General features: G+C 36.4%; 1 protein-coding gene across 2 annotated transcripts; it reads right to left on the bottom strand.

The window, feature by feature from the left end:
• Positions 1–1,334: 1,334 nt before the first annotated feature.
• Positions 1,335–24,418, bottom strand: LOC137287610 (location of vulva defective 1-like). 2 transcript variants are annotated; one of them, XM_067819988.1, is made up of 7 exons: positions 24,329–24,418; positions 23,395–23,776; positions 15,598–15,627; positions 12,135–12,464; positions 11,268–11,540; positions 4,802–4,880; positions 1,335–4,122 (listed from the first exon to the last, which is right to left on the bottom strand). In XM_067819988.1, exons 2-7 carry the CDS (start codon positions 23,465–23,467, stop codon positions 4,089–4,091), a joined length of 819 nt encoding a protein of 272 aa, XP_067676089.1. In that variant the 5' UTR covers positions 23,468–23,776; positions 24,329–24,418; the 3' UTR covers positions 1,335–4,088. The 2 variants fall into 2 exon arrangements, with proteins under 2 accessions (XP_067676089.1, XP_067676088.1); XM_067819987.1 differs by having other exon boundaries at positions 1,335–4,039.
• Positions 24,419–25,578: the final 1,160 nt, after the last annotated feature.

Genomic DNA, 25,578 nt, shown 5'->3' with positions numbered 1-25,578 from the left:
TAGGTACCACATGGGTGTACTGAAGATATATAGGTAATATGTGGATGTACTGAATGTGGGTAGGTACCATATGGGTGTACCGAAGATATATAAGTAACATATGGATGTACTGACATAGGTATATAATATGTGGCTGTACTAAATATAGGGCCGTGGGGTAGTGGCTAAAGCGTTCGCTCGTCACGCCGAAGAACCATGTTCGATCCCCACGTGGGAAGAATTTGTCAAACCCATTTCTGGTATTCCCCGCCGTGATATTGCTGAAATATTGCTGAAAGCGGCGTAAGAATAAAAACTCACTCACTCACCTTCTGAATGCGATAACGCATCAATGTAATGTATGTAGAAAGGTGCCATGTTTCAAACGACAAGACGGTTGTACTATAACGGACAAGATTATTAATGCCCCATGTCTTAGTGGGGAAAGTAAATAATTAACAAAGACAAGTTTTCTGGTTTTGTGGCAAAACCTCTCTATGACAACACGTCCGGGGATGTTTATCTCTGATATGACAAGTAAATAACAAGCAGAATATGGAGAATTTCAAAGGCGCAGGGATTGTTTGTGCCCTGTTAATATTCCCTTGCGTATGACAAGAACCACAACGTGATTGCTTCGAATCGCGATTCTATTTGACAATACATCCTGGTTTGTCGGAGCTAGTGTTTACTGAAATGGTGCAGGCGTGTGATCACTTCAGGATATCCCACCGCACCAACTTGGCACAACCGAACTTCAGCTCAGAATGGTGTAAACCCGCCGAACTCATCAGCAAGGAAACTGAAGTGTACTTGAACAGCAATGTTTGTTGAAAAGATAAATGAAATCTAAACACAAAACAAAACAAAAAAAAAACGAACAAACAAACCAAACACACAAAAAACATACACTTATACTCACTGGTGACAGAACCAGAATAAATAGGAACTAATAAAATGCGTGAAACTGGAATAAATATTTCCGAGTCTGTCAAGGAACCTAATAACTATCACGGTTCCACATCCACAGTTCGCTTTTTCCCGAATATACAATTTGTAAATCACCCGATAGTTTTGCGATTTGTAAATTGGTAGGAAATCCGTAAACGGAAACAAAGTGTTATTCTCAGAACTCAACTGTGATAATTTTTCCGCACTGGAAGATCCACCTGAGATTTTTGTTGCAAATGAGTGACATTGTAGCACGCGCAAGAGGAGGAAATCATCAAGGAAGTCAGGAATAGCTTTATTGGTGTCGAATGAAAGACTTCAAGCTGTTTCGAAAAAGGTATATTTTACAGACGCTTCGGATAATATAATAACCAATTTTCATTGAATAACAAAAACACATGTTGAACGTTTTAAAAGCAAGTTTAATTTCTTAAATCATTAAAACACATTTTGACTATTGACTCAAAAGTATGGTTACATATATCTGTTTCTCAATGTAATATATATATTTTTAGCACGTTACATTTTTATTGAATGCTTTTTGTAAAAAGCCCACATCCCAGCTATATAAGTGAAATATTATGCATAATATTTAATACTTTAAATATAACATTGGCACCTCTCCCCTACTTAATGTGAAATATATGTTGTTTAAATTGGAGAATACAAATGTAGAAAGCCTGCTACTCATACTTGTTAAGCTAATACTATATCTAGTATAGTTGTTTAGTGTTTCACATATGTCCTGGTGTTGGTTCAGTTTTATTTGTACACATCTTGAACAAATGCAATTTCAGAAAATGTTCAATGATCTTTTGACAAAGTTGTTCAATGATATCTGTCTTTCAGCAGTAGTTGCATCAAGCTATTTTTGGAAATATTTACAGCTCTTCACAGAGTACATATTGTAAAACATCCCAAAACTGAGTCCCAAAACCTTTTGGGAAGGGATATTGGCCAGCTCATTGATAGCTTTACTTCAGCCATCAAATAAACCAACATGTGTAGTCCAAACTCTTGAATACAATCAAATATGGTATGACACATTAAAACTTCATATTTTCATTTTGTAACTCAACCTTCTGTTCAATGTTAATAGGTACCCCGGACATAGTTCAAATAAGTGTAAGCAAAGCATAAGTGGAAGAGTGTTCAGTTTGTTCCAACATTGTTAATTTTAAAGTCATGAGGCATTTAAAGAATATATAACCCTAATTTCCTTATTGGTTTCATCTCTACTAGTCGGGTTCCAATTAATTGGAATAATCAAAGATTGGTGGCAGTGACCAAACAACAGAGCAATTAATCACATTTTCTCATAACTAAACACACACGATTTGGAAACTACTGTTTGAATGTTTGAAACCCTTGAAGATAAAGTATATCTTACAGATTGTCAGGGTCTGAAAACATGCCTAATTCTCAGAAAACACACTTCACTTACAGAAACGTCATGAGTGCATATTTCTTGAAGATTCCTTGAAGTTTCTGTTAATGATATGTTAGCCATCACTTTAATGTATCAAGTTGTATCATTTTACATTTGATGTACAATCTGTAAAAACAGTTTATGTAGTTTCTGAATGAAACAAATAAATAAAAGAGATCCATGTGTCATTCTTTTGTACTTTTTTAACTTTTCAGGGGTTAAGAAATCCCATCACCCGATGCCTGGGACAAGTCAGTTTTCATTTTGGGCAATGAAATAATGGTATCTTATTAGTCTGTGAGCCAGTAGATAATTTCCACTTATGGCTCAAAACGTAGATATCAAATTTCACACTTATAAAAAAGTAGAAATATATTTCTTTCCAATTTATCACTTCCTAGTAAATGGTCCACTACACATTACCATCAAATACCATGCTTATATGTTCTTTCATAATTACAATATCATGATTATGTCTTAAAAATCAGGGCAGCTGGAAAAAAATGTGGCAAGTGGCCTTGAAACCCCTGCTTTTCTGCATTAACAATCTGAACAGGAAAATCTGAAACATGACTATAACCTATGTTTTTGATGCTTGCTTGTTGGTAAAGAACCAATCATCAGTTGTGAGATTTCAACCAATTCCCAATACTAAATATCACAGCAATGAATATAAGTCAGATTGCAAAATGAAAAAGTGACGCCTTTTCCTAGCTATAATGTATTAGAAAAAATATTAGTCTAAAAACTCTAAACTGCAGATGTATTCCAGTGTTGACCTTTCAACATTGACAGCTTCCCTAACATGCATATGCTAAAAGAAGTTTAAAGGTTAAGATTTAATTTCATCTGAATATTTGACTAATGGCTTAAATAACATTAGTATGCCATATTGCATCAAGCAAATATAGATAATGCTGATAAGGATGATTATAAGAATGTCACAAAATGATAATCTCGGACATACAACCCTGTCAACCCCAAAATACATGACAATATATATAAATGCATTTACTTGCATTGCAGTCAAAAATGTATTAAGCTACATATAGTTTGAAGCATTTGGCTTGAATGTCGAAAACACAAAAAGAAATTGTATATGTATGTGAGAAAATATTATAAGCACACATGAAAAAATATTTAATTTTGAGCATGAAGCCAAACTAAATTAATTATTAAAAGTTAATTCACAATTCATAGAACATTGCAAAGATTATGATTGTGTTACTATTTTGTAATATTTCTAAACAAACTGTTAGAGTTGTTTAAAGACTGAGGGCAAAACTTGAAATGTTCAGTTGTCATGAGCTGGTCTAAATAGGTAGTTTTGAAATAAAAATTTATTCATGATGATAATGTTTTCATTTTGATTAGTGTTTCAATGACAAAACTCTTTTAAGATACAACAAATGTGCTTCTTACAATCGTTCGCTGACAACAAGTGTGCTGAAATTGCGAGAATGTTCATAATTGTCATATCCCTTGTTATCGTACACTCTGTTGAGAGACGGGTGTTTCTTGTGACTTGAGGTAACTGCACGATGTAAAAAATCTTCACTTCTTTCATCAAAACCGTTGTTTATACGTTTGTGTCCAAGGTAACTGTTGCTGCCGTTGTCCAAATTACTATTTGCAGCTACACTGAAACGATTTTTGTTTGCATTCCGTCTTGGTTGTCTCCTGAAAAAAATATCTGGTTCAAACTGGTGCAATTTGCCGTTAACGTTGATCACACAACATCCTTCTTTTCAGTTTGGTCATCCCTGGAAAAATTATAAGGGTGGCAGGTAACTCATCAAGGGAGATAACTCTTAAATCCCTCTCACCAGTGTGAAGCTTGAAGCACTTAACAAAGCAGTTATTTTCTGGCTGTAGTTGCAACATTTTGAGTCGTTATACATACATATGAGTTTGAATGTAATGATCATGTTTGCAGTTGAACCAGGGGGAGACAACTGGAAGGGAACTTTGGGATGACTATAGCATTATTATTGAGGAGAATTACCAAAAATTCAAAAGGTAATACTTTTGTGAGCTGTATAAAATCGATCGTAATTTCTGAAAGGTCATGTCAAACTATTCTTTTAGTTTCCATATCATGGAAAAGGGTTTGGAACAAATTGAAAAAAAGCATTTTCAGGCTTTCTGCACATTAAAGGACATATCTTGGATATATTCATGGAAAACTTGTTTTAATATTGTCAAGATAATTACAGTTGTCCCCCTAATAAGACCATTTGCATATGGTAGTTGCTACCAAAAAGCCCAATTAATAGTGATTTAATCAACCAATCAACATACTTTCATGTAGCAATGGAATTCCTCATGCATTAATTTGTAAAGCTGTCACATCTATAACTTCAATATTAATGGTTGAAGAATATATTAAAACTTATGCTACTTTCTTAATGTATCTTTAAGTGTTAAAGTGATTCCACGTACCGTTTTCCCATGATGGCAGCAACTGCAATGATGATTCCGACTAGAAGACCAGCGCCAACAATAGAGCAAATGATAATAACTGCAAGGACAAATCACATGTGTGAGCTGTGCAGTTCACTTGAGCATCTAGAAATAGCAGGACTTATCTATGACTTGTTTATAGAGAAAGACTGGTTTCAGATGACTTCCTAGCTTGCTTATAGATAATGAGACTTGACATTGTCTGGAAAGTTATCAGCTCATATGAAAAAGGAAGAACAAAAAATCTTATAATTGCAGATTAAAGTGACATGGTTCAAACTTTTTTTCTGTCAATATTTTAATGATCATTTAGCATAATGTTTCTGAGGTACACGATTATGTCTAAACTTCAGTTGTATCATCTAATATCTCATGTCGTATTGAGCATTCTATACAGATTGTGGCACGTATATGCACAGAGAAGGTATACACAATAGCGAACACCACAAACCAATAAAACTACCCTGACAAAGTACATGCTGTTGCCAGTGCCATCCTGAAAGTTATTATCTTCAAAATATCTGTGTAGTTAGTTAATATTAACATTGAAGGATATGGTCAAGGCAGTTAAACACATTTAGAGTCAGAAACGGTATTCTATTTATTCACATTCTAGGAAAATGTTCCTATGGAACGCCTTTGAATATTTTAACATTTTTACAGAGCTCCAGATAAGCATTTGGCCACGTGGGTATGATACCCATATGTTTGAAACTAATTGGGTATTTCCAATTTCAAGTGGGTATCTAGACTTTTAGTACCCACCATCTTTTTCAAGTACTTATTTCAAATAAGTATAACAGATGCGACATTTTTTACTCAATAACAAAATGAGACAAAATCCTCCCAGCAATGTTCTGTTATAGCTAGTAGCTAATACCGCTTTATCTACTTGTAGCTGCAAAAGAAATAATATGTGGGTTATATTAGTCTAGTTTTGTTTTGGTGTAAGACAAGATAGAAAGATGGCTTTTAGATGATATAACTGCCATGTCTTCACTCTAACAGTTTTTTTCTGCCAAGCCTTGTTCCCATCTTGTTGTTTCCCTTTCATAAAAATGTTTTAATCATGGATATATAGAGATGGAAAAGTTTGAGTTCAGTTGGCTCGAACTGACATGATACTTACATGATCTTGATGTATTGGGTAAGTGCACATTGTCATTTTGACATAGCATAAACATGAATATTTTGTGTTTTTTCATATGCTGACATTTAGTTTTCTTGCACATTTCAACTTTTCTATTGCGTATTTTATGCATATACACAGCTTATCGGAAGCTCTGCTTTTAGAATGTCTCTAAAATTAGTGTGGTTGTTTGAACAGTTTCACATCTTGTATGTCAAAATACCAGTGGCCAGATGAGTTGCTGTTAAGTGAAGAAACTGATTTTTCACAGTTCTTTTACACTCTTCATTTAAAAGTACAGATGGCTTCATCAGAGACTCAGTAACTTGTAGAAATATTGTAGACCAGCATGTACCATGTCTGACTATTTCTGCATACCTGCATGCACTCACACACAGACATACACACAGACACTCACACAGACATGCACAGATAACTTCATCAATATACACAGATTATTAGTAGATTATTAGTAGGCTATCAATTGCATTTATGCTTGTTAGAAATCATTAGTTTTTGATAAAGTACCAAAAGTATGGCAGCCAAAATGTGCTGTGCAAAGCAGGCCATTTTGTGTTCTTTATGTATTGATTGTGTATGATAATGCTTATCAGAAGTTAAGTTATCCCATCGCCCGACACCGAAGACAAGTCACTTTTCATTTCAGGGAATTAAATAATGGTATCATACTTGTCTGTGGGCTACTAGATAATTTCACCTTATGGTTTCAAACCGCAAATAAACTTGGATTTCATTTCATATCTGCTCAAAATGTCATTATTAAATTTCACAATGATAATAATCAGTAGAGTGATCTTTCATTACTATTTATCACTTCTCAGTATATACATGTAGTCCACCAAACATTTACATCAGATACCATTTTGATTTATTCTTTCATCATGGTTATGCATAAAAACACGGCAAATGGAAAATTAGTCAGGTGAAGTTACTTTCTTAAAGTACGTGCTCTGTGGCAAGTGTCTTTTACAAAAATGAACCCCTACTTATGGTAACAATCAGTGGGCCAGTTTGGAGGATATTTTGTCACAGGCCCATCCTGAGATATGTACTGATCACCTTTTGCTACTACTAGTACAGCATGGGATAGACAAACACCTGATGTGTACATCCTGCATAGGAAGAAGTGTGTGCATATGCAGTCCAGTCCATTTGCATTAGCTGTTATCTATACAGCTTGCAATCCATAGTCAGGTCAGAAAACGTCTATCATTGTCATGTGTTTAAACCCCAGATTGTGTCTGTTAGAACCATATCTGTCCTTCTTCCAAACTTTCCTTCAACCCCAAACTGATATGAAGTCATATGATGAAATATGCATTCAAAATGAAGTTAAACCAGATTGAGCCACTCACAGAAGATGTGAAGATGCCAGCTGCCCCAAAGCTGTTCACATTAACTAAACTCTCTCAGTACATTTCAGACCCATGTATAATACACACCCATCTCTAAGGGTTTATATACTTTGGAGAAAAAACATTATTTGAGTTTAAAGATAATATTCCGCTTCAGCCTGCACTCTTATGTCTCTCTCTCAATTTCTCTGCCTGGGTATAATGCGTGGAACTTATTTCTGGTGTCCCTTACCGTGATATTTCTGTAATATTGCTAAAGTCAACCTAAAATAAAACTCACTCAGGACATATTTTTGTAACTGCAGTGCTCACACAAGCCTAGGACAAAGCCTTGTTATAAATGGTTTTTAACTTATTTTCCTGCGGGGGTTATCTCCATAGTCAATATCCCCAGTTGTTAACCTAGATTGTAATTTGACACAAAATATTTGCTTTAGCTTGAATGCTTGAATAGTGATTAAAGTCACGTATCTATCTTAATTTAATATCCTTTCATAGCATTTCCCAAATAGTTCATAGCTATGAAAACATCAATAGCCTATACAAAAATGCCTTTGCCAATGATTTCCAATAATCTATCTGCATCACATTGTAAAAAAGATATCTCATTTTTTCACCTGTAACCACTTGGTTCAAGATAAGAGAAAATACAGTAATTCTGTTTCCATTCCAGATGATGGGAATGTTTTGAGACGTGATGATGAATATGAGTAATTAGGGCATGTGTCTTAGAATGACAAGACTGAGTTGGTAATTAAAAAATAGTAACAAATACTACTTGTACTTTAAGAATTATCTTGTATTGTTATTGATGAGTTTGAAAAAATCATTACAAAAAACACAGTCTGAAATTGATAGAGATGATCAAAACACATCTACACAAATGTGTAGTTACTTTTACACCATGTTTGGACTCAAAACATTTCTTAAAAACCATCCTGACATCTCCCATTGTTGGGATCAGTTGTAGTGTCAGTGAGCGGGTTTAGTTTTACACCATTGTTAGCACTATTCATTCAACATCATTGTTTTAGAACACCAGAAATGGGCTGCACACATTTTACTCAAATGCGGAATCAACCCTGGTCTTCAGCATGATGAGCAATTGCTTTATCCACTAGGCCTACCACCCCAGGGACAGTTAATTATACAACTAGCGATAAATACAACTTAGTATTTGTCAAAAATGTTTCTGAATAACAGGATTTAAGATGTTTGTTGTTTTCAGATACAGTTGGTATAAAATAACTCCCCCGCCGTAATGCATATTCAGAATGAAGATACAGTCGAACCCTGTTTACCCGGACCCCACATATCCAGAAACCCCGCCTTCCGGACGATTTTAATGTGAAACGAAACTTACATTCATTAATTGTACTTGCTTAACCGGACCCTGTGCTTCTGGACCTGGGTGGCGAATTTTCCAACTAGTCCCATACATTTCCATTGAAAAATGATCCAGTTATCTGGATGGAGAGATTTGTGCAACGTGCCTGTGTATGTGTCACGTCAATACCATTTACCGCACGACTATGTGATTTCTTAATCTATCAGAAGGCTAATGGAAACTTTGTGTCATCGATTTATGTTTTTCATCTAACTTACCATCTGAAGGTCCACACACTACATGATTATGTCCGCGACAACTCCACAAATGGTAACCTACGTTCAGCCTTCCGTGTATTATCGGTACTCATATATGTTATCATGATTCACTGTTATTACTACTGACTGTTGATTTATTGATATACGTACGTGAATATTTTTTGCTTTCACTTCATTTTCACGTTTTGGATGTTTAATCCAGTTTACTATCCGGACGATTTTCGAGTGAAACCAAAACGTCCGGGTAAACGGGTTTTCGACTGTATTTCCATCCTGATCTTTGATCTTGGAGAAACTGACGTCTTTGACTTTTCACTGTTCAAGCCTACCAAAAATTCAGGGTGACAGTACTATTTTCAAACTGTAGGAAACATTTGCACAGAGGACAATCTGAATATTTCAGTTTCAAATTAACCTGGTGGCAGACAGGTGGAAATCAGCCTACAGTCACAACAAGTTGCTAGTGGGCCTGTAGTCCTGAACTTTGACTGAATTCCACCATGTTTTCACTTGAAAAGCCTGAGCTGAAGGACAGGAGAGGCTTCTTATTTTTGCAATACAGTCTTTCATGTGTTTTACTCAGTTGCATATGTACTAAAATAATTTTTATCATGTTTAATAAGCTGTAGTGCTTGGAATGGTTTGAAATCTAACAATTGATGATTGTTTCAATACCAACCAACAATCATCGATAAAAATTGGTTAGCTTCATTTTTCAGATTTTCCTATCCAGGTTGTTGTTGCAGATATGTATAAAATGATGCAACTTGCTACTTTAAAGTGCTGACTAATATATCATGAACATAAACTTGTGTGAGGCTCATTTTCTGGTGTTCCCCGCCGTGATATCGCTGGAATGTTGCTAAAAGTATAACCAAACTCACTCACTCACTCACTTCAAGAAATATTCAGTCATGACTTTTCAGTTAATAAAGTCAGTTATCTAAGAATTAAACATGTTTTCAGGCCCTGACAAGTTTAAAGATGTGTTCCATCATCCAGTGTTTGAAGTCTAGACTAGTAGTTACAAAATGATATGTGATTGATTGTGAGAAAATGTGATTGACTGCTTCGCTGTCTGGTCTCTGTCTCCAGTCTTTAATTATTTCAACTGGTCGGAACACCACTAATAAGCTGTTGTTAACAGCTGCTTGTGCAGTGTAAAAGTCCATGATAAAAAACATTAGAGGGTATTGTAACAGTTTGAAGAGACATCTCTTTATAGAATTGAAGGGTCTTTATTCATGGGCATGTCTTTTTTGTAAGAAATGTTTTGTTAACTCTGAGTTATTGATTGGCATTAGATATCTGATAAAATCATATTTCTACCAATCAGATAGGCAGTGGTCTGGTAGCTTAATGGCTAAAGTGTTTACATGTCAGTCTGAAGACCGGGGTTCAATTATCCACATGGGTACAATGTGTGAACCCCATTTTTAGTGTCCCCCAGTTATGGAGAAAATCTAAAGAGACTCACTCACTCACTATTTTGGCTTAGCGTTTTCTTATTGACTTCAGGGACACTGTGATGTTGATACAGACATGTCATGGGTGAGATACAGACATGTCATAGGTGAGATACAGACATGTCATGGGTGAGATACAGACATGTCATGGGTGAGATACAGACATGTCACCTGAGGGACAAGTTTAATATCTATTTCGTGAATTTTTCATAACAAGATATGAACTCAAATTCTTGTCACAGGAACAAATATGCAGATTATGTGCATCGGTAAATCCTTGAAATCAACATTCTAGGTGTGGTAACCATGGGAATCATGAAGTTGGCCCATTAACCTGAAGAATGGGTTCAGTTCATGCATACGTAATCCACTGTTTCACTTCTACTGTCACAGGACAGATACAGTAGTGTTATGTCTGTGAACTCTGTGTATGCAAACTCACATATTATGATTGAAATTGTGTTATGTAACACTTCGTCTGGAAAGTAAATGGTCCAGAACAAGGACTATGTCATATCCTTGAATTTAATGTAAATCAGCCTTGATGATGTTGCTTTTTAGGAAATATCAGTATGTTTTCCTGCATAAACCTGATTTTTGTATACTTGTTTTACCAATGCTTAGGCCATGATGAGAAGATGCGGGGGGAATATTAGATGATGATTATTAAAATGTGTCATGTAAAAAATTAAACCTAAAATTATTTCATCTCATCTGTAAAAGTAAGCCAATTTCCTCTTATGTGTGAAGCAAGAAAGCCCTGCCCTTATTGTTAATGAGTGCAGATGGTTACTTACTCCGCAGCCAAGCACCAAGCAAGTTATGCAGAACAATAATGACAACAACATTTACTTTAAACATCGGCTCACTTGCTGTCTGACTGACACTGTTGAATGGAAAGCCAGTGTAAGTGTACACCGTTGTAGTACGTGTCGACCGGGTGGTTGGACCGTAGGTCCCCCACCATGTTGTTACTGCTGGGGTGTAGGTCAGTCTGGACGTGGTTGGGTTATAGGGAGTGCTGGTGAAAATGGGTCTTGGGGTGGTGGTAGTGGTGGTGGTAGTTGTTGATGTTGTCGTAGTTGGTGTTGTCGTTGTCAGGGTGGAAGGGCGGCATATCAGTTGGACTGTTGTTAAGGTTCCTAGAAAATGGAAAAATAGCTAGGGAATATTTTATGCTTGTTCATATTCTTATTTTAGAATTGGTTGCCCAAATGACATCTTATCACAGCCTAAGGAGGGAGGTGTCTTTTTGTCAATACTCTAGTCTTCCACTAAGATATGATGACTAACCATAGAGGATTAAGATTCCTTGATGCCATACGCTAGTCTTCCACTAAGATATGATGACTAACCATAGAGGATTAAGATTCCTTGATGCCATACGCTAGTCTTCCACTAAGATATGATGACTAACCATAGAGGAATAAGATTCCTTGATGTCATACGCTTGTCTTGCACTATGATATGATCACACACTACATAGGAAGGCGATGCATTTTTGTCAATCCACTAGCCTGTCAATCAGATATAATCAGTAACAATACAGGATTAACACTGCAAAAATTACTTGGTTTCCAGAAACCTGGAAACGATCCATAATGTGGGTAATTGTAGAATTGCATTGCATTTCTTGACGCCATACTCTTATCTTCCACTAAGATATGATCACACACCCAAGGAAGCAAATGTCCTTATGCCATACACTAGAAAGTCAGAAAGTTATCATCACTCACCTCCAGGTAAAGGATTTGCTTTGATGTCCACGCAGTAGTTATTACTAGCATTCGGCACATCTTTCAGGAAGTTGATGTCAAGACTCTTTCTTGTGGAAACATCAACGGTTCCCGCAGAAAACAGGCATTGAAACGTCACAAGATCAGTTGCCCTAAATTCAAGCCTTGACAGGCAATTTTGGTAGTTAGGAGCAGAGATGAGGATAACACTCAGAGAATCTGCTGTTGTTTGAAGAAAACAAGAGCAGTTAAGACTCCCTAGAGGAGCTCTGGATGTGTCGATAAATGTTCTGGCTCCACTGACAGAATCCCCAGAACACATGTCTGCAACTGTAGGAAACATGGCATAGGAATTAGTCTAGACTGTGAGGGAACTTAACACCATATTGGGCAATAAATGTATTTCAGTGTATTTCAGAAACATGTTTGAACTGGAATATTGCAATGACATTCTCTCTATGTACCAATACTTATACTTACATTAAAAAAATATATTTAGGGTTCATTCATAATGTGTAACAATGGGGATGATAATGATTTTTGTGGAGAAGTTTCATCAATGTGAATGAACCTCCCTTGCCCCAGCAATATTCCCTTCCCCCAGCAGTCTGTAAGCAATTGAGTGTGGACCGTACAATCCAGTGATCAACAGCATGAACATTGATCCACACAACTGGCATACTGTGCCAACCCAGTGAGCAAGCCTTACCAGCGAATCCCATTACCAATCTTTTACTACAAACAAGAACTGCTGTAGAGCCATCTATCCCTCTGACAGCTGAGAACTGAGAGCTGTAAGCTGTGTAGATTAGTGTTCCACTATCAACTATGTAACCCTTAGACAGCTGAGAGCTGTGTGAGCTGTGTAGATTAGTGTTCCACTATCAACTATGTAATCCTTAGACAGCTGAGAGCTGTGTAAGCTGTGTAGATTAGTGTTCCACCATCAACTATGTAACCCTTAGGCAGCTGAGAGCTGTGTAAGCTGTGTAGATTAGTGTTCCACCATCAACTATGTAACCCTTAGACAGCTGAGAGCTATGTAAGCTGTGTAGATTAGTGTTCCAATATCAACTATGTAATCCTTAGACAGCTGAGAGCTGTGTAAGCTGTGTAGATTAGTGTTCCACTATGAACTGTGTAACCCTTAGCCAGCAGTCTAAGGAAACTTATCCTCTGTACTTTTCGTTACACTCCACCACTGAGTCTAACAAAACCTTATGGGAGGTCGCATCAGGTAACCTTTGAGATTGACCAATCAGAACGCAGCTTACCAAATCACGAAAGTGGACATTCGCACATCCCTTATAAACTTTTTATCTCGAAAAAGTTCGTACCTGAACGATTCCAAGTGCTATTTAACGTACAATCGCTTCTGGGTGATGCACACGGCGTACGTACTGCCATGACAACGGTGAGTAAACAGTCGCTGAAAATAGTGCTTTTGACAATATTCAAGGATGTTATCTTGCGGAAATATTAACTAATGGTAACCATGTCAACAGAAACCCCAAAGCGTATATACTGCAGGTCAAATTACTGTGTTCTATGCTGATCTTTGTTTGTGGAGAGATCTGTGTTGGTGACCTGAATATTTTTAAAGTAACTCCATTCCCTAAGCAGTAACCGTTGTCTGATTGGTTAAATCTATTTAACTGTCTCGCATTTGATTGAACTGTCATTGCTTGCTCAAAGGTTTCCTGACGCGACCTTCTACTGGGTTTTTTTAGACTCAGTGGTGTAGTGTAACGAAATACACTGAGATGAAGTTTACGTAGAATGCCTTAGCCAGCTGAGAACTGAGAGCTGTCTAAGCTGTGTAGATTAGTGTTCCACCATCAACTATGTAACCCTTAGACAGCTGAGAGGTTAGAGCTGTATAAGTTGTGTAGATTAGTGCTCCACGATCAACTTTGTAACCCTTATACAGCTGAGAACTGAGAGCTGTGTAAGGTGTGGAGATTAGTATTCCACTGTCAACTATCAATGATTTGCTGATGTGGGACAGATTGAGATTCCCAGCATCAAAACGTACTTCATATCATCAATATGTGATCAATACACCTGTATGCCCTTATTATAAAGAAAACGACCTGTATCTGAAATTTCTATTAACAAAATGATAATTATTGAATATTAATGGCCATACAATCTGCTATCATGTACATTGCGTTATATTGTTTAATCAAAGTAAATATCATCTGTAAATATTATAACACTGATGTAGTGCTATTAATGTCATATTCTGACATGTCTGTAGTGTTCTAGACAGTGTTTTCTATCTGTTTCTTGAACATGTAGAGATGTGACAATAGGATCTGATTACCAAGGGCTGAGTAGATAAAGCATTCTGGAAACAATGTTGAAATTGATAGGTTGTTTTAGCTGAAAGATAGCCATAAACGATTTTAAGACAAGTGCTTTTTATCAATTTAGGGGTGCCTTTAACATTCTCTGTGCAAGTAAAAAGAATTTCAGATTTTTTCAACTATATTGATAACAGCCAAATTTTGGTATGCGATTAAAGTTGCATGTGGATATTTAGTTAAACCAGATATGATTATTATTATTATTGTGGGAAAATTGTTGTTTGTGTTTATTTATGTATTCAGACAGTAAGTGTAAAATGTATTTTCACATTTATTTTGTGATTAATTGTGAGTGCTGTTGTTACACAATAAGTGGCAGAAATTCTGCAATTCTGAGCATCTTTAGACTGGAGTTATTCAAATGAGGAGGTGTGTTGCCCAATAGATAAATGATTACATTATCCAAATAAAGAAAGATTCTGGTGTGTTTGTTATACAAACTTAGAGACTGTTCAGTGTATTTGTTTTCATATTACCTGTATGCAGCTGTAGTTCACATGTTGAATGTACATTGGTAGGATTGTATGTGGTGTAAGTTTATAAGATTTCATGATTACATTGGTAGGATTGTACGTGGTGTACTTGTATAAGATTTGATTACATTGGTAGGATTGTATGTAGTGTACTTGTATAAGATTTCATGATTACATTGGTAGGATTGTACATGGTGTACTTGTATAAGATTTGATTACATTGGTAGGATTGTATGTAGTGTACTTGTATAAGATTTCATGATTACATTGGTAGGATTGACTGGTAGGATTTGAAAAGTGAACATTGTGCGAGAATTGCATTCACATGGTCCTGAATCTGCATACATCTATGAAATTATACAGAAATACAGAATATTAACTTTCCTATCCATAGGTATAAACAATAAATAATAATAAGCGCAACTACTTTAGCGAGTTGAGGAATAGACATTGCTCAACATGGAATTTCCCAAAGATTTCAAAACTGTGAATTATATTTCTGTGCATGAGATATTTAGAATTTTATTCAAATTTAAAGTGAGGTTTGATGAGGAAAGACATACATGTCCAGGTGGCATCCAGGGTGGGTTAAGTGTGGTGCAGATGCCTGTGTGTACATACCTGGTGATGCTGCTGTTGGACAGCCTTGACCTGCAACAGGAGGTGGAGGCATCAGTGCACATATTTGAGGATAAACATCTTTAATACTCAAACAGGAGGCTTCATCTCTACAGATTTTTGCCAGCTCTGTGTGGGCTTTGGGGTAGCCTAGTGGATAAAGAATTTGCTCTCAATGATGAAGACCCTGGTTCCATTCCCCACATGGGTACTACATGTGAAGTCCATTTCAGGTGTCCCTCATCATGATATTGCTGGAATATTTTTACTAAAAACCATACTCACTCACTCACTCACTCACTCACTCACACACTCACTCACTCACTCACTCACTCACTCACTCACTCACTCACTCACTCACTCACTCACACATTCAAACAACTAGCACCATAGCTATGATAGCTAAGCAAAGTCAGAGACTCTAATACACTGTTGTATCTCTATTAATTAGAGTTCACTCTCAACCCTGGCATCACACCAGTCATGACCTTAGTTGAGGCAAGAACAAAACAGCATGAGCATTGTACTGAAGTTTATGAGAAATTTAATGATGACAGTGTGTTGCTTTTTGCGTGTTTTAACTTGTTAATCTGTTGTATGTAAGCTTGATGTGATTCCCTGGAAGCATGTGGACTGAGTATGAGTATACCGATGTGTCAAAGTTCAAGGGATCAGCATAAACACATCCAGTTTTCTGGGATACAACACAGTGTATCTGTGCAAGGTATTCATGCTTAACTGCGACATGGTATCTCATTGAGCTTGAACTATAAAACCAGCTTAAGTCTGGGCTAGTGCAAGCAGCCACACATACACATGTAACATAATAACAAACATACACATGCAAGCACATCTTAATATTAGTGAAATAGTTTTATGTACGATGTTAAACACCACTTCACCTCACACATCAATGTCAGAAAGCTTGATAGTCTACTCTGTTAATTGCCTCTTACGACAGGCATGGACTGCTGTAGATAAAAAAATCAATGATCCATTAATGTTTGATCGTGAATGAGAATAGAAACATTGGACCACTGAAGCATTCTTTTTACTGTAGCCTTCCTGTCATGAACAATAGATGAAAGTGATGAGTATGATTATTATAATAACACCTAAATGTAGGTTTTGATGGCTTCAGAGTTTGAAACTTAAGATTTTCATGTGTTAATGCCCACGATGTTTGTCTCCGTTGAATTCATTAAAATAACTAATTTGATAAAAGAAAATCAGAAGCGATTGATTCATTCAAACTGAAAGCAAAAAATCAATTTCCTAACTGAACCTCTGAAAGAATAAACCTAGAATGTCAGCTAGATCCAGTCAGTGGGAGGATCTGATAACTGGTGTGATACAATGTGATGTATGTAAAATGTGAAAAAGAAAGTTTAATTAGAATGTCTCCTCTAAGCAGTGACTGATCTTGCTTGCCTGTTGCTCTCTGTTGGCATAAAAACTCATGCTGGACATATTTTAGCTCTCTTGTTGATCGCAATTTATTATTTGCTGTAATTGCAAGTCAGCAGCACAAAACAATGATTGACCCAAAGGATCATAAAATAATTTTCACCCCTGAAAAATTTTTAGGACAGTAATAATGTCATTTCTTTACAGCAAAAATGAAACAAAATTGGATGTTGGATTTTACTGAAAATATGCATATTAGTAAGCAGTTTGTCAGTAGTGATAATTTATTAAATGAGTGATTTTGAGAACTGAATATTGTTCATTTATTAAGGTGTACAATTTGTAATGTAAGTCCTTCAGACATGACAACTGTGAGTCATAATATCTGTCATATACTTAGTCAAAAGAAGATCTTTTGTTCAATATGTTGATTAACTATTTACAAAGTTATTATCAAGACTACAGGCATTGGCTCTGCTCTGCTGGCTTTACATTGTCCCAGACTAGCAGTAGGGAATGGTAGCACTGGTTTCAAGTATTTGTGATGTGTACACAGTCCTCAACATGAAGGAGTCAGTTAATGTTTAATGCTGTCTGTTTTGTAGGTGGTATTCATGATCTGCTTTACACTCCATATCTTAGCAGCAACTTTCAACATATTTGTTGCATCCATTTCTGGTGGTTAGTGTGTCTGTTTATAGTTCAAAGTCAAGTCAAAGTCAAAGTAGTTTATTTGTAATGAGGCCAAGGGACCCATATACAAGATAAACCATATATACAGTTGACAAGAGAATACAGGTGAAGTCTGGAGTGTTCCTAAATACATATTTCTTTTCATATATGCATGGTAAATATACTGAACATCATTGAAAACGCACCACCCCTAAAATTGTGGATTTCTAAGAGCAGAAGTGAGCAATCTATGTAAATTTTACATATTTGTGTAGACCAATGTTTGATAAAGAAAAGAAGCAAAAAACAATCAAGCAAAACAGTGAAGATTTAATGCAGCTGACAATGAAATAAAGATGGGGTCAAAATGGAAAGTCAGTAGCGTGTATGACCCCCGTTAGCAGCAACACAAGCTGTGCAACGTCTTCTCATTGAACGGATAAGTCTCTGAATAAAGTCCTGAGGCACTGCATTCCACTCTTGCTGCAAGGCATTGTCGAGTTCCCCAATGTTGTTGATCTGCGGACGACGTGCGAGGCGTTGGCCGATGTAATCCCACAAGTGTTCGATGGGTGACATGGCCTGGTGACAATGCAGGCCAATGAAGTAGAGGAATGTTGTTGTTAGCCAGTTACTGTATCGAAACACGTGCAGTGTGGGCTCGTGCATTGTCATGTTGAAATGTGTGCAGATCTTGATGCTGGTGAAAGAACGACGTTGTTCTGAAGAATGTTGTCATGGTAGTAAACGGCATTCACTCTGCCACGACAAACAATCAGAGCGGTTCTGTGGTGATAACTTATCCCTCCCCACACCATAATGCTGCCTCCACCCCACCGATCGGTTTGCACAACACAATCCTGATGATAACGTTCACCCCGTCGACGCCATACCCGTAGAAGCCCGTCAGCATTTCGCAAGTGAAAACGCGACTCGTCGGAGAACACCACACCATGCCAATGTCGTAACAACCACACACGATGCTGTTCAGCCCATTGTCGGCGTTCACGGCGATGCCTGTCAGTCAAGATGGGTCCAACGTAAGGGCGTCGACAACGTAACCCTGCCGCACGGAGACGGCGTCGGACGGTGGAAGCGCTGATCAAACCACGTCGACCCTGGACAGCGTTGGCGGTTCTGGCAGCGAGCAAGGTTCGATCCCGAATATGGCGCCGTACAATGTCTCGATCTTGACGAGGGGTGGTAACACGTGCCTGACCTGGGCGTTGCCGGTCCCTGCTGGATCCTGTTTGTTGGTATCTGTTAGCAAGCCTCAGAATGGTCGAATGATGACACCCAAATCGTCGTGCAATGTTTCTGCTTGAAGCGCCGACCTGCAACATACCCAAGGCCTGTTCTCGTTCCTCTGGGGACAATCTTGGCATGGCGAAAAAACTTTACTTACGAAAGTACTGCGAAAATGAGAACGGTTTTGTGCCGAAGGTCATTTATACCCCTGAACAGCATGCTTTCTGCATGCAATTTGTGCCCTTCGTGTGTGATGTGCATGAATTTTGTTGTTTTCATGTGATGTGTTCGATGATGTGTTCGAACGATCCGTTTTTTACTGTAGAGCGTTATTTACAATCTAGTGTGTTATTATCAAAATTCCCACCATTAATTTTCCATTTCCAAAAGATTCTATTGCCTTATTTCAAAATTTACAGGTGGTGCGTTTTCAATGATGTTCAGTATATAATACTGTACATGCACGTTTGGAACAGAGACGTAAACCCTTTTCGATTGATTGCCACCTACCTTTGTTATAAGATAATGTCAAGACATTGCATTTGAATTTGATGTAAGTAGAGCGCATGTTTTTTTCTGATATGATATGCAGGTATCTTTCTGGTTCAAATAGGAATTTATATTCTGTGTACATCACATATTTAGAGCTGTTATTCAAAGTGGAAGTCCAGCTTTGAGAAAATTCATTTATCAATGCTTTTTTAAACATCACATAAACACATTAAACATTTTTTCATCACCAACAGTTTGGCTAATCCAGATATAGCCAAAGCCATGAGAAAACAGAGTATATTTTAAGAATGATACCCAGCTCTTTTTTCCAATGTCATCAAAATATCTTAACATTTCCTGGGCAGTCTACAATTCTTAACAATTTTAGCCAATAGCGTAAAAGCTGTATGTAAGTGTTTATATGTATTGGATAGCGACCACATTCGCCATATACAATAGCATTGGGAGTTTGTTGTCTTACCCTTAAATATCATTTGTAGTCTAGAAGGTGTATCCTTTCCAATAATTGGTATTGCTTTACTCCCCAAACCTCACAGCCTTATAATAATATCAGCATTACCTGAGAATCAAAGATTTTGAAATATGTTTTTATGTCAGTCACTCCAATCTTGTTAAGTTTGACAATGATTTCCATCAATGCTCTCTTCCCCCGGCTTGCTAGGTCTGAGATGCATTTAGTCATATTTAAGTTACTTGAAAACCAGACACCTAAATATTTGTAACTATTTACAGTGGCAATATGGCTTCCTTTATAAAACCATTTATCCTTATTTGAAAGAATGCCCCCTTTTCTGAACACAATAATTCGTGATTTCTCAGGATTAACAGTTAACCCCCTATTGTCTGAAAATGTTTCAAGAATATTCAATTGATTTTGAAGGCTGATAATTGATTCGGATACAATGATGACATCATCTGCTAATAAAAGTAGAAACAGTGTATATAAATCAGGGAGAAATTGTACATTCATTTACAGTGTTTGACAGTTCACCAATGAATAATGAAAATAATAAAGGACTTAGGATGCATCATTGGAGCACTCCATTTGGGCAATTAAATAAGTGGGTAGTGACTGAAGAATGGCATTTGACTTGTACAGACCTGTAGATTGCTTTGAGTGCTGACAGCATTTTCCCCCCTAGCCCATTCTGTTTAAGACAAAACCAAAGTTTATTTCTTTTCACGTAATCAAACACCTTTCTGAAATCAATGAAATCAACATAAAGCTTTTTTCATTTTTTTCATGAAGCATTTTTCGACAATAGAATATTGAGTGAATATGTGATCTGTGGTTGTTTGATCACAGTTACTACATTCAAAGATACTGTAAGCTTTCCAGGTAGCCTAATGCTTAAAATGTATGCTTGGCATGCTGAAGACCTGGGTTTGATTCCCTGCTTGGGTACAATGTGTGAAGCCCTTTTCTGGTGTCGATGGAACATACCTAAAAGAGACCTAAAACTCACTCACTGTAGAGCTTTAAAAAAATTCTATACTAGATACGGAGGATGTTTCCCGATTTGACACATCTCTGACAAAAATTGTACTTCAATATTAATTTGTACCGTATGATCACATGTGTTTCCTGAGAAACTGTTGCCTGTGCCTGTATTTGTGATGAGTGCAAATGGTAGGGAGTGGATGTCGTTTCTTAACATAATTGTAGCTGTCACGGACAGATTCCAGATTAGGGTGGGATGAAGGAGATTTCAGGGATGAAGAGCCCATGTTTTGTCCTGCTGCTGGGAGATAAACTTTGATACGCTGTATGAGAACAGATACACCTTCTGTTCACTGTTAGTACAGCGGAGTGAAGTTGACAACTTTATTACAGTTCTTTACATATTCCATGCTCCTGGATTGTTGGGATTATGAAATCGGGCATTTGTGACTGTTATGAATAAAAATTAAAAAGTCAATTTAGATACTGTTTGCAATTATTCATTCTGTAGAAATATTACATAGCAGATATGCATATATAAAGTACACCACTCTCTAGTATACTTAGGAAAAGGAAATTATGTGTTTTGTCCGAGAAATACAGTTATCTCTTTTTGCAAAAATGTAAATAAAATCCAAGACAGGCTAAACTAGTTGCTTATTTTAGGTGAGGTGCTCTAGACATGCCCAAGCTATTGTCGTCTTGACTTAAGCTCCGATTTTTAATTAAATCATATAATCTTTTCAATGTTCAGTAAAAAGTATCAGCTGGTGAATTATTCAGAATATAAAATGAGTATAATTATATGATCTGACCATTGTTTGATTCTTTCACAACATGATCAAGAGCATGAATAGTTCCATATTTTCATGAGCTTTAATGTTTCCTTTTGTAATATTTGTGGGTAGGACACCTTGGGCCAACTGATTTAGTGAATATGGTTAAACACATCTTGTAATATTCAAGTGGTCTTCAGTCAAATATGTTAACATTTTAATCATTTGGCTATCCCACCATCCCCATTGTCAGACTAAACAAACCAAATGTAATATGCCTTTGATTCCACATCCTGATACAAACACAAGAATGAAGTTTCTTTTCCCTGTACTAGAAACACATTTTTCTGTTTTCATAACTAATGACAATGAATTTTGATGTTCTTGGTATCACCATGAGAAGCCATATGTGACCATGCTGAAATTCAGTAATTTCCTGTTATGTGTGCAAGCATGAAATATATATGATCAGAAAACACAGCATGAATCAGACAATGTTGTTAAATGTCATATGCATATTTCATTCACATCTATTGTTAAACCTTAAAGAATCATCTTAACTGAACATATTTCCATGACAAGTGTATTCTCACAGTCCCTGAACCACATTAGTTTCCCTTTGTGACAGGTTTTTCTGCAATGCCAATGCCCCAAAATGATGAGTCTAGATTTTCCTTAATCTCACTGGGACTTCCTTCTATTTAAATGGATTTATTTGTTTCCATTAAAACTATTCAGGGACAGAGGCTGTATATGGTCATGAAGGTGGAATATCCTTGCTATCTACCCTGGAGTAAAGCACAATGGCAGTGGAGTCTTATTGCTGATTAGGTGCATGAATAAAACATGATGTTCTGATTAGACAAACATGTTTACTGTTCTGCAGACTAACCGATTTAGTAATATCTCTTGCTGCTAATCTTTGACTTACCTATAGACTTCAGTCGCATGTCAAAATATTTCTGTGAATGTATATCTGTGTAGTTGAAAAAGAATCTTTCTGTTCCCTTTCAATATACAACTGTTTATCATGATCACCACTGTTAAAAGTCCAGCAGCTGAGGTTTAACAACTATCACTTTTTGATCATGGGATTTGAAATCTTTACTATTTCACTTAAGCTTTTGACCTTCCTTCAACATTTTGATTTGAGCTCAGGCATGGATGTCAGAATTATATAATATCTAACAATTTGTATAAGCATGTTGGGTATTTTACATTTCACAATACAGTCTTATCACACAGACATAGGTAATGAGTAATGTAGTCATACAGTGTTATTTATGACTGAAACATCAAACATAACTGTTGTGTTTTGGGTAGAGTGTCTACCTGGTGAGCACCGATTGATGTTAGATTCTTGTTTTCATCATAACCAAAACTATGGCAAAGTGTATAAAATAATATAAATCTATGTAGACACTGTACCAAATGACAGTACTATATAACAAATGCTTTACAAATTTTGAATCTCCTGTATAATGTATTTTACATTCACATTGAAGTATAGGTGATGTGTACTTGTGTGTGCAAATTTCATTTATGTCATACTTTTTATGGCTTAAGGTTCAAATCAGTCCGGCACACCTCCATGAATTGACATTATTTGTGGAAGAGATTCATCAGTTTTAAAGAATAAACCAATTAATTATCAACTAAATGAGAAATAAATCTGACGGAAGATTCACCTTCCAATAAGTTGTCCACTGAATAAGAAATAATTCTAAGAGAACATTCACTTACCATCAACTTGCCTTGTGCAGGTAATCAACAGCACTAGAAACATCAGACTCTGTGTACTGCATCGCGAAGTCATTTTTCTAACAAGTGAAGGGCTTCTTTTGTTTCAGAAAGTATATCTCCAGTTGGTGTCAGATGGTGAAGTAAGCACTATATATCCTCGTCCCTGAACGGCGTAGTGCTCAAGAGCAATAATGAGGCAACACTGTCAGATGTCACTGGTGTCTTCAAATCAGTCTCTACCCTCAGATGCTGAAGACCTCTACAACATCGGCACCACCTTATCTGGAGGCTGGTGCAGGATGGAGTAGGGTGGGATGTTATGCAAACTGCTGTGATGTGATGATGAGGCACGCCATTAATCCACTTGACCGATCACAAGGGTCTGGGAGACAAAAAAACTTCCAATTACGATAGCCAATTATTGTAAATTGGGGTGTGGTGTGAATCAAGCCATGCAGGAAATTTAACAATAGGCGTTTGTTAATATTTTGAAAGAATGTAATTTACATGCATCAAATTTGAAAATTAGCATGTGTGGGTTAGAATATGATTTATGTAACTGTGAGATGACAGGATAGCATCTACCACTGACTACAATGTCCTCTCTTATGTTTAAAATTTCATTCTGAAGAATTTTTAAATTGCTTTTTTTGTATTTTATGGGTTTGCTGCAATTTTCTATTTTATCAGAGCTGATTTTTTTATGTAAGAGGACAGAACAAAATAACTAATTAAAGCTTTTCTCATATTTGTTCAAATTTACCAATTTGGCTACTTTTTCAAAAGTAAACCTCAAAAAGAAATGCTGTTGAAAGCTTTTCCCATATTTCCTCAGACTTACCAATTGCGTTACCTTTTTCAAAACTTAATTTCTAAAAGAAATGCTTTTGAAAACTTAGGTGTGACCATGTTGCATTCTGAACCAATTACTCACATTTGACAAATCCAGAAAATCATGTACAGTAGAAGGGCTGTAAGAGTAACAAGCCCAGGCCTTGGGTATATAATGATCCAGTAGTCGTTTATTCACAATGAGGCCTTGTATGTTCCAAGTTATTGTATCAAATTAGAGGTAGAAAACACATTCCCACAGAAACACAAATGATCATTTTTTCGTGAGTGCAATATTTCCTGAAGATAATTGATAAAACAGTTGTCACTCTATATCCTGAGGGCGTATGCTGGTGTCACCATGAGAAGTCATACACTGGTTGATGTACATTTTATTCCATTGTGATATATACACCTGTCAGTTGAAGGATAAAGCTGTCAGTCATTACGTTGTTTCAGTCTGTTTACTCTTCAGTCATGATGCCTATGATATTTGTTTTCAATCATGACTGACGCAACAGTTACGTTCCTTTACGATGTCTATGTTTAACAGTGTCAGTTTGGATCAGGTTTCTGGTCCTGTGACGAGAACATTGTCATAATCAGCTGAACAAAATTCTGCTTTCTCAGACTGTTAATCCATACCCTGTTACCAAAACATCAGTTCTTGTCACTATATTTCTTCATACAAAACCAGTATCGTGAATCAATAATATTGCACTTGAATGCTCTTTCCTTTAAAGCTCACAAGCTGATGGGGACACAATACAATCTTTTAAATATACAGTGTGTTTGATTTTCTAAAAGTTATTTTAAAACAAAATGACATATTTGAGTAAGAAGAAAGTATTGATTAAAACTCTGTCAATCCATTTGCAATAATTCTAGATTTGTTTGTATGAAATTATAACAAAGGATGTCTGTATTATATTATCTCTGTGAGAGACAGTGTGTTTGATTTTCTAAAAGTTATTTTAAAACAAAATGACATATTTGAGTAAGAAGAAAGTATTGACTAAAACTCTGTCAATCCATTTGCAATAATTCTAGATTTGTTTGTATGAAATTATAACAAAGGATGTCTGTATTATATTATCTCTGTGAGAGACCAGGTTTTCTTGAATATAGACATTTCTTAATCTAGACAGTTTCCCCGCAAGATCTAGTCTAGATTAAATTTAAGTTTTCAGACCACTTAACATGATTTCCTGTTTTTTAGTACATTCCTTCTGTAAATTTTACAAATTTGCAGATGATGATGCTTTTAATACCACATGGGGACATCTCTTCCGAGGATGGATCCATTGAATGTGAATGAATATGTTTGTCTAAACCTCACACACAATATTAAAC

This window comes from Haliotis asinina, chromosome 6 (assembly GCF_037392515.1).
Source record: "Haliotis asinina isolate JCU_RB_2024 chromosome 6, JCU_Hal_asi_v2, whole genome shotgun sequence".
Lineage (NCBI taxonomy): Eukaryota > Metazoa > Mollusca > Gastropoda > Lepetellida > Haliotidae > Haliotis > Haliotis asinina.
The sequence above is the reverse complement of the archived record's forward strand: the minus strand, read 5'-3'. Positions and strand labels throughout refer to the sequence as shown.

Bases quoted from the DNA above. Each gene is read 5' to 3' on its own strand.
- LOC137287610 (XM_067819987.1), bottom strand. From the start codon at position 23,467: ATGACTTCGCGATGCAGTACACAGAGTCTGATGTTTCTAGTGCTGTTG. The intron at 11,541-12,134 runs GTGAGTGATGAT...TCCATTTTCTAG, and splicing joins AGCAAATCCTTTACCTGGAG to GAACCTTAACAACAGTCCAA. The intron at 4,881-11,267 runs GTGAGCCGATGT...TTGTCCTTGCAG, and splicing joins CAGTGTCAGTCAGACAGCAA to TTATTATCATTTGCTCTATT.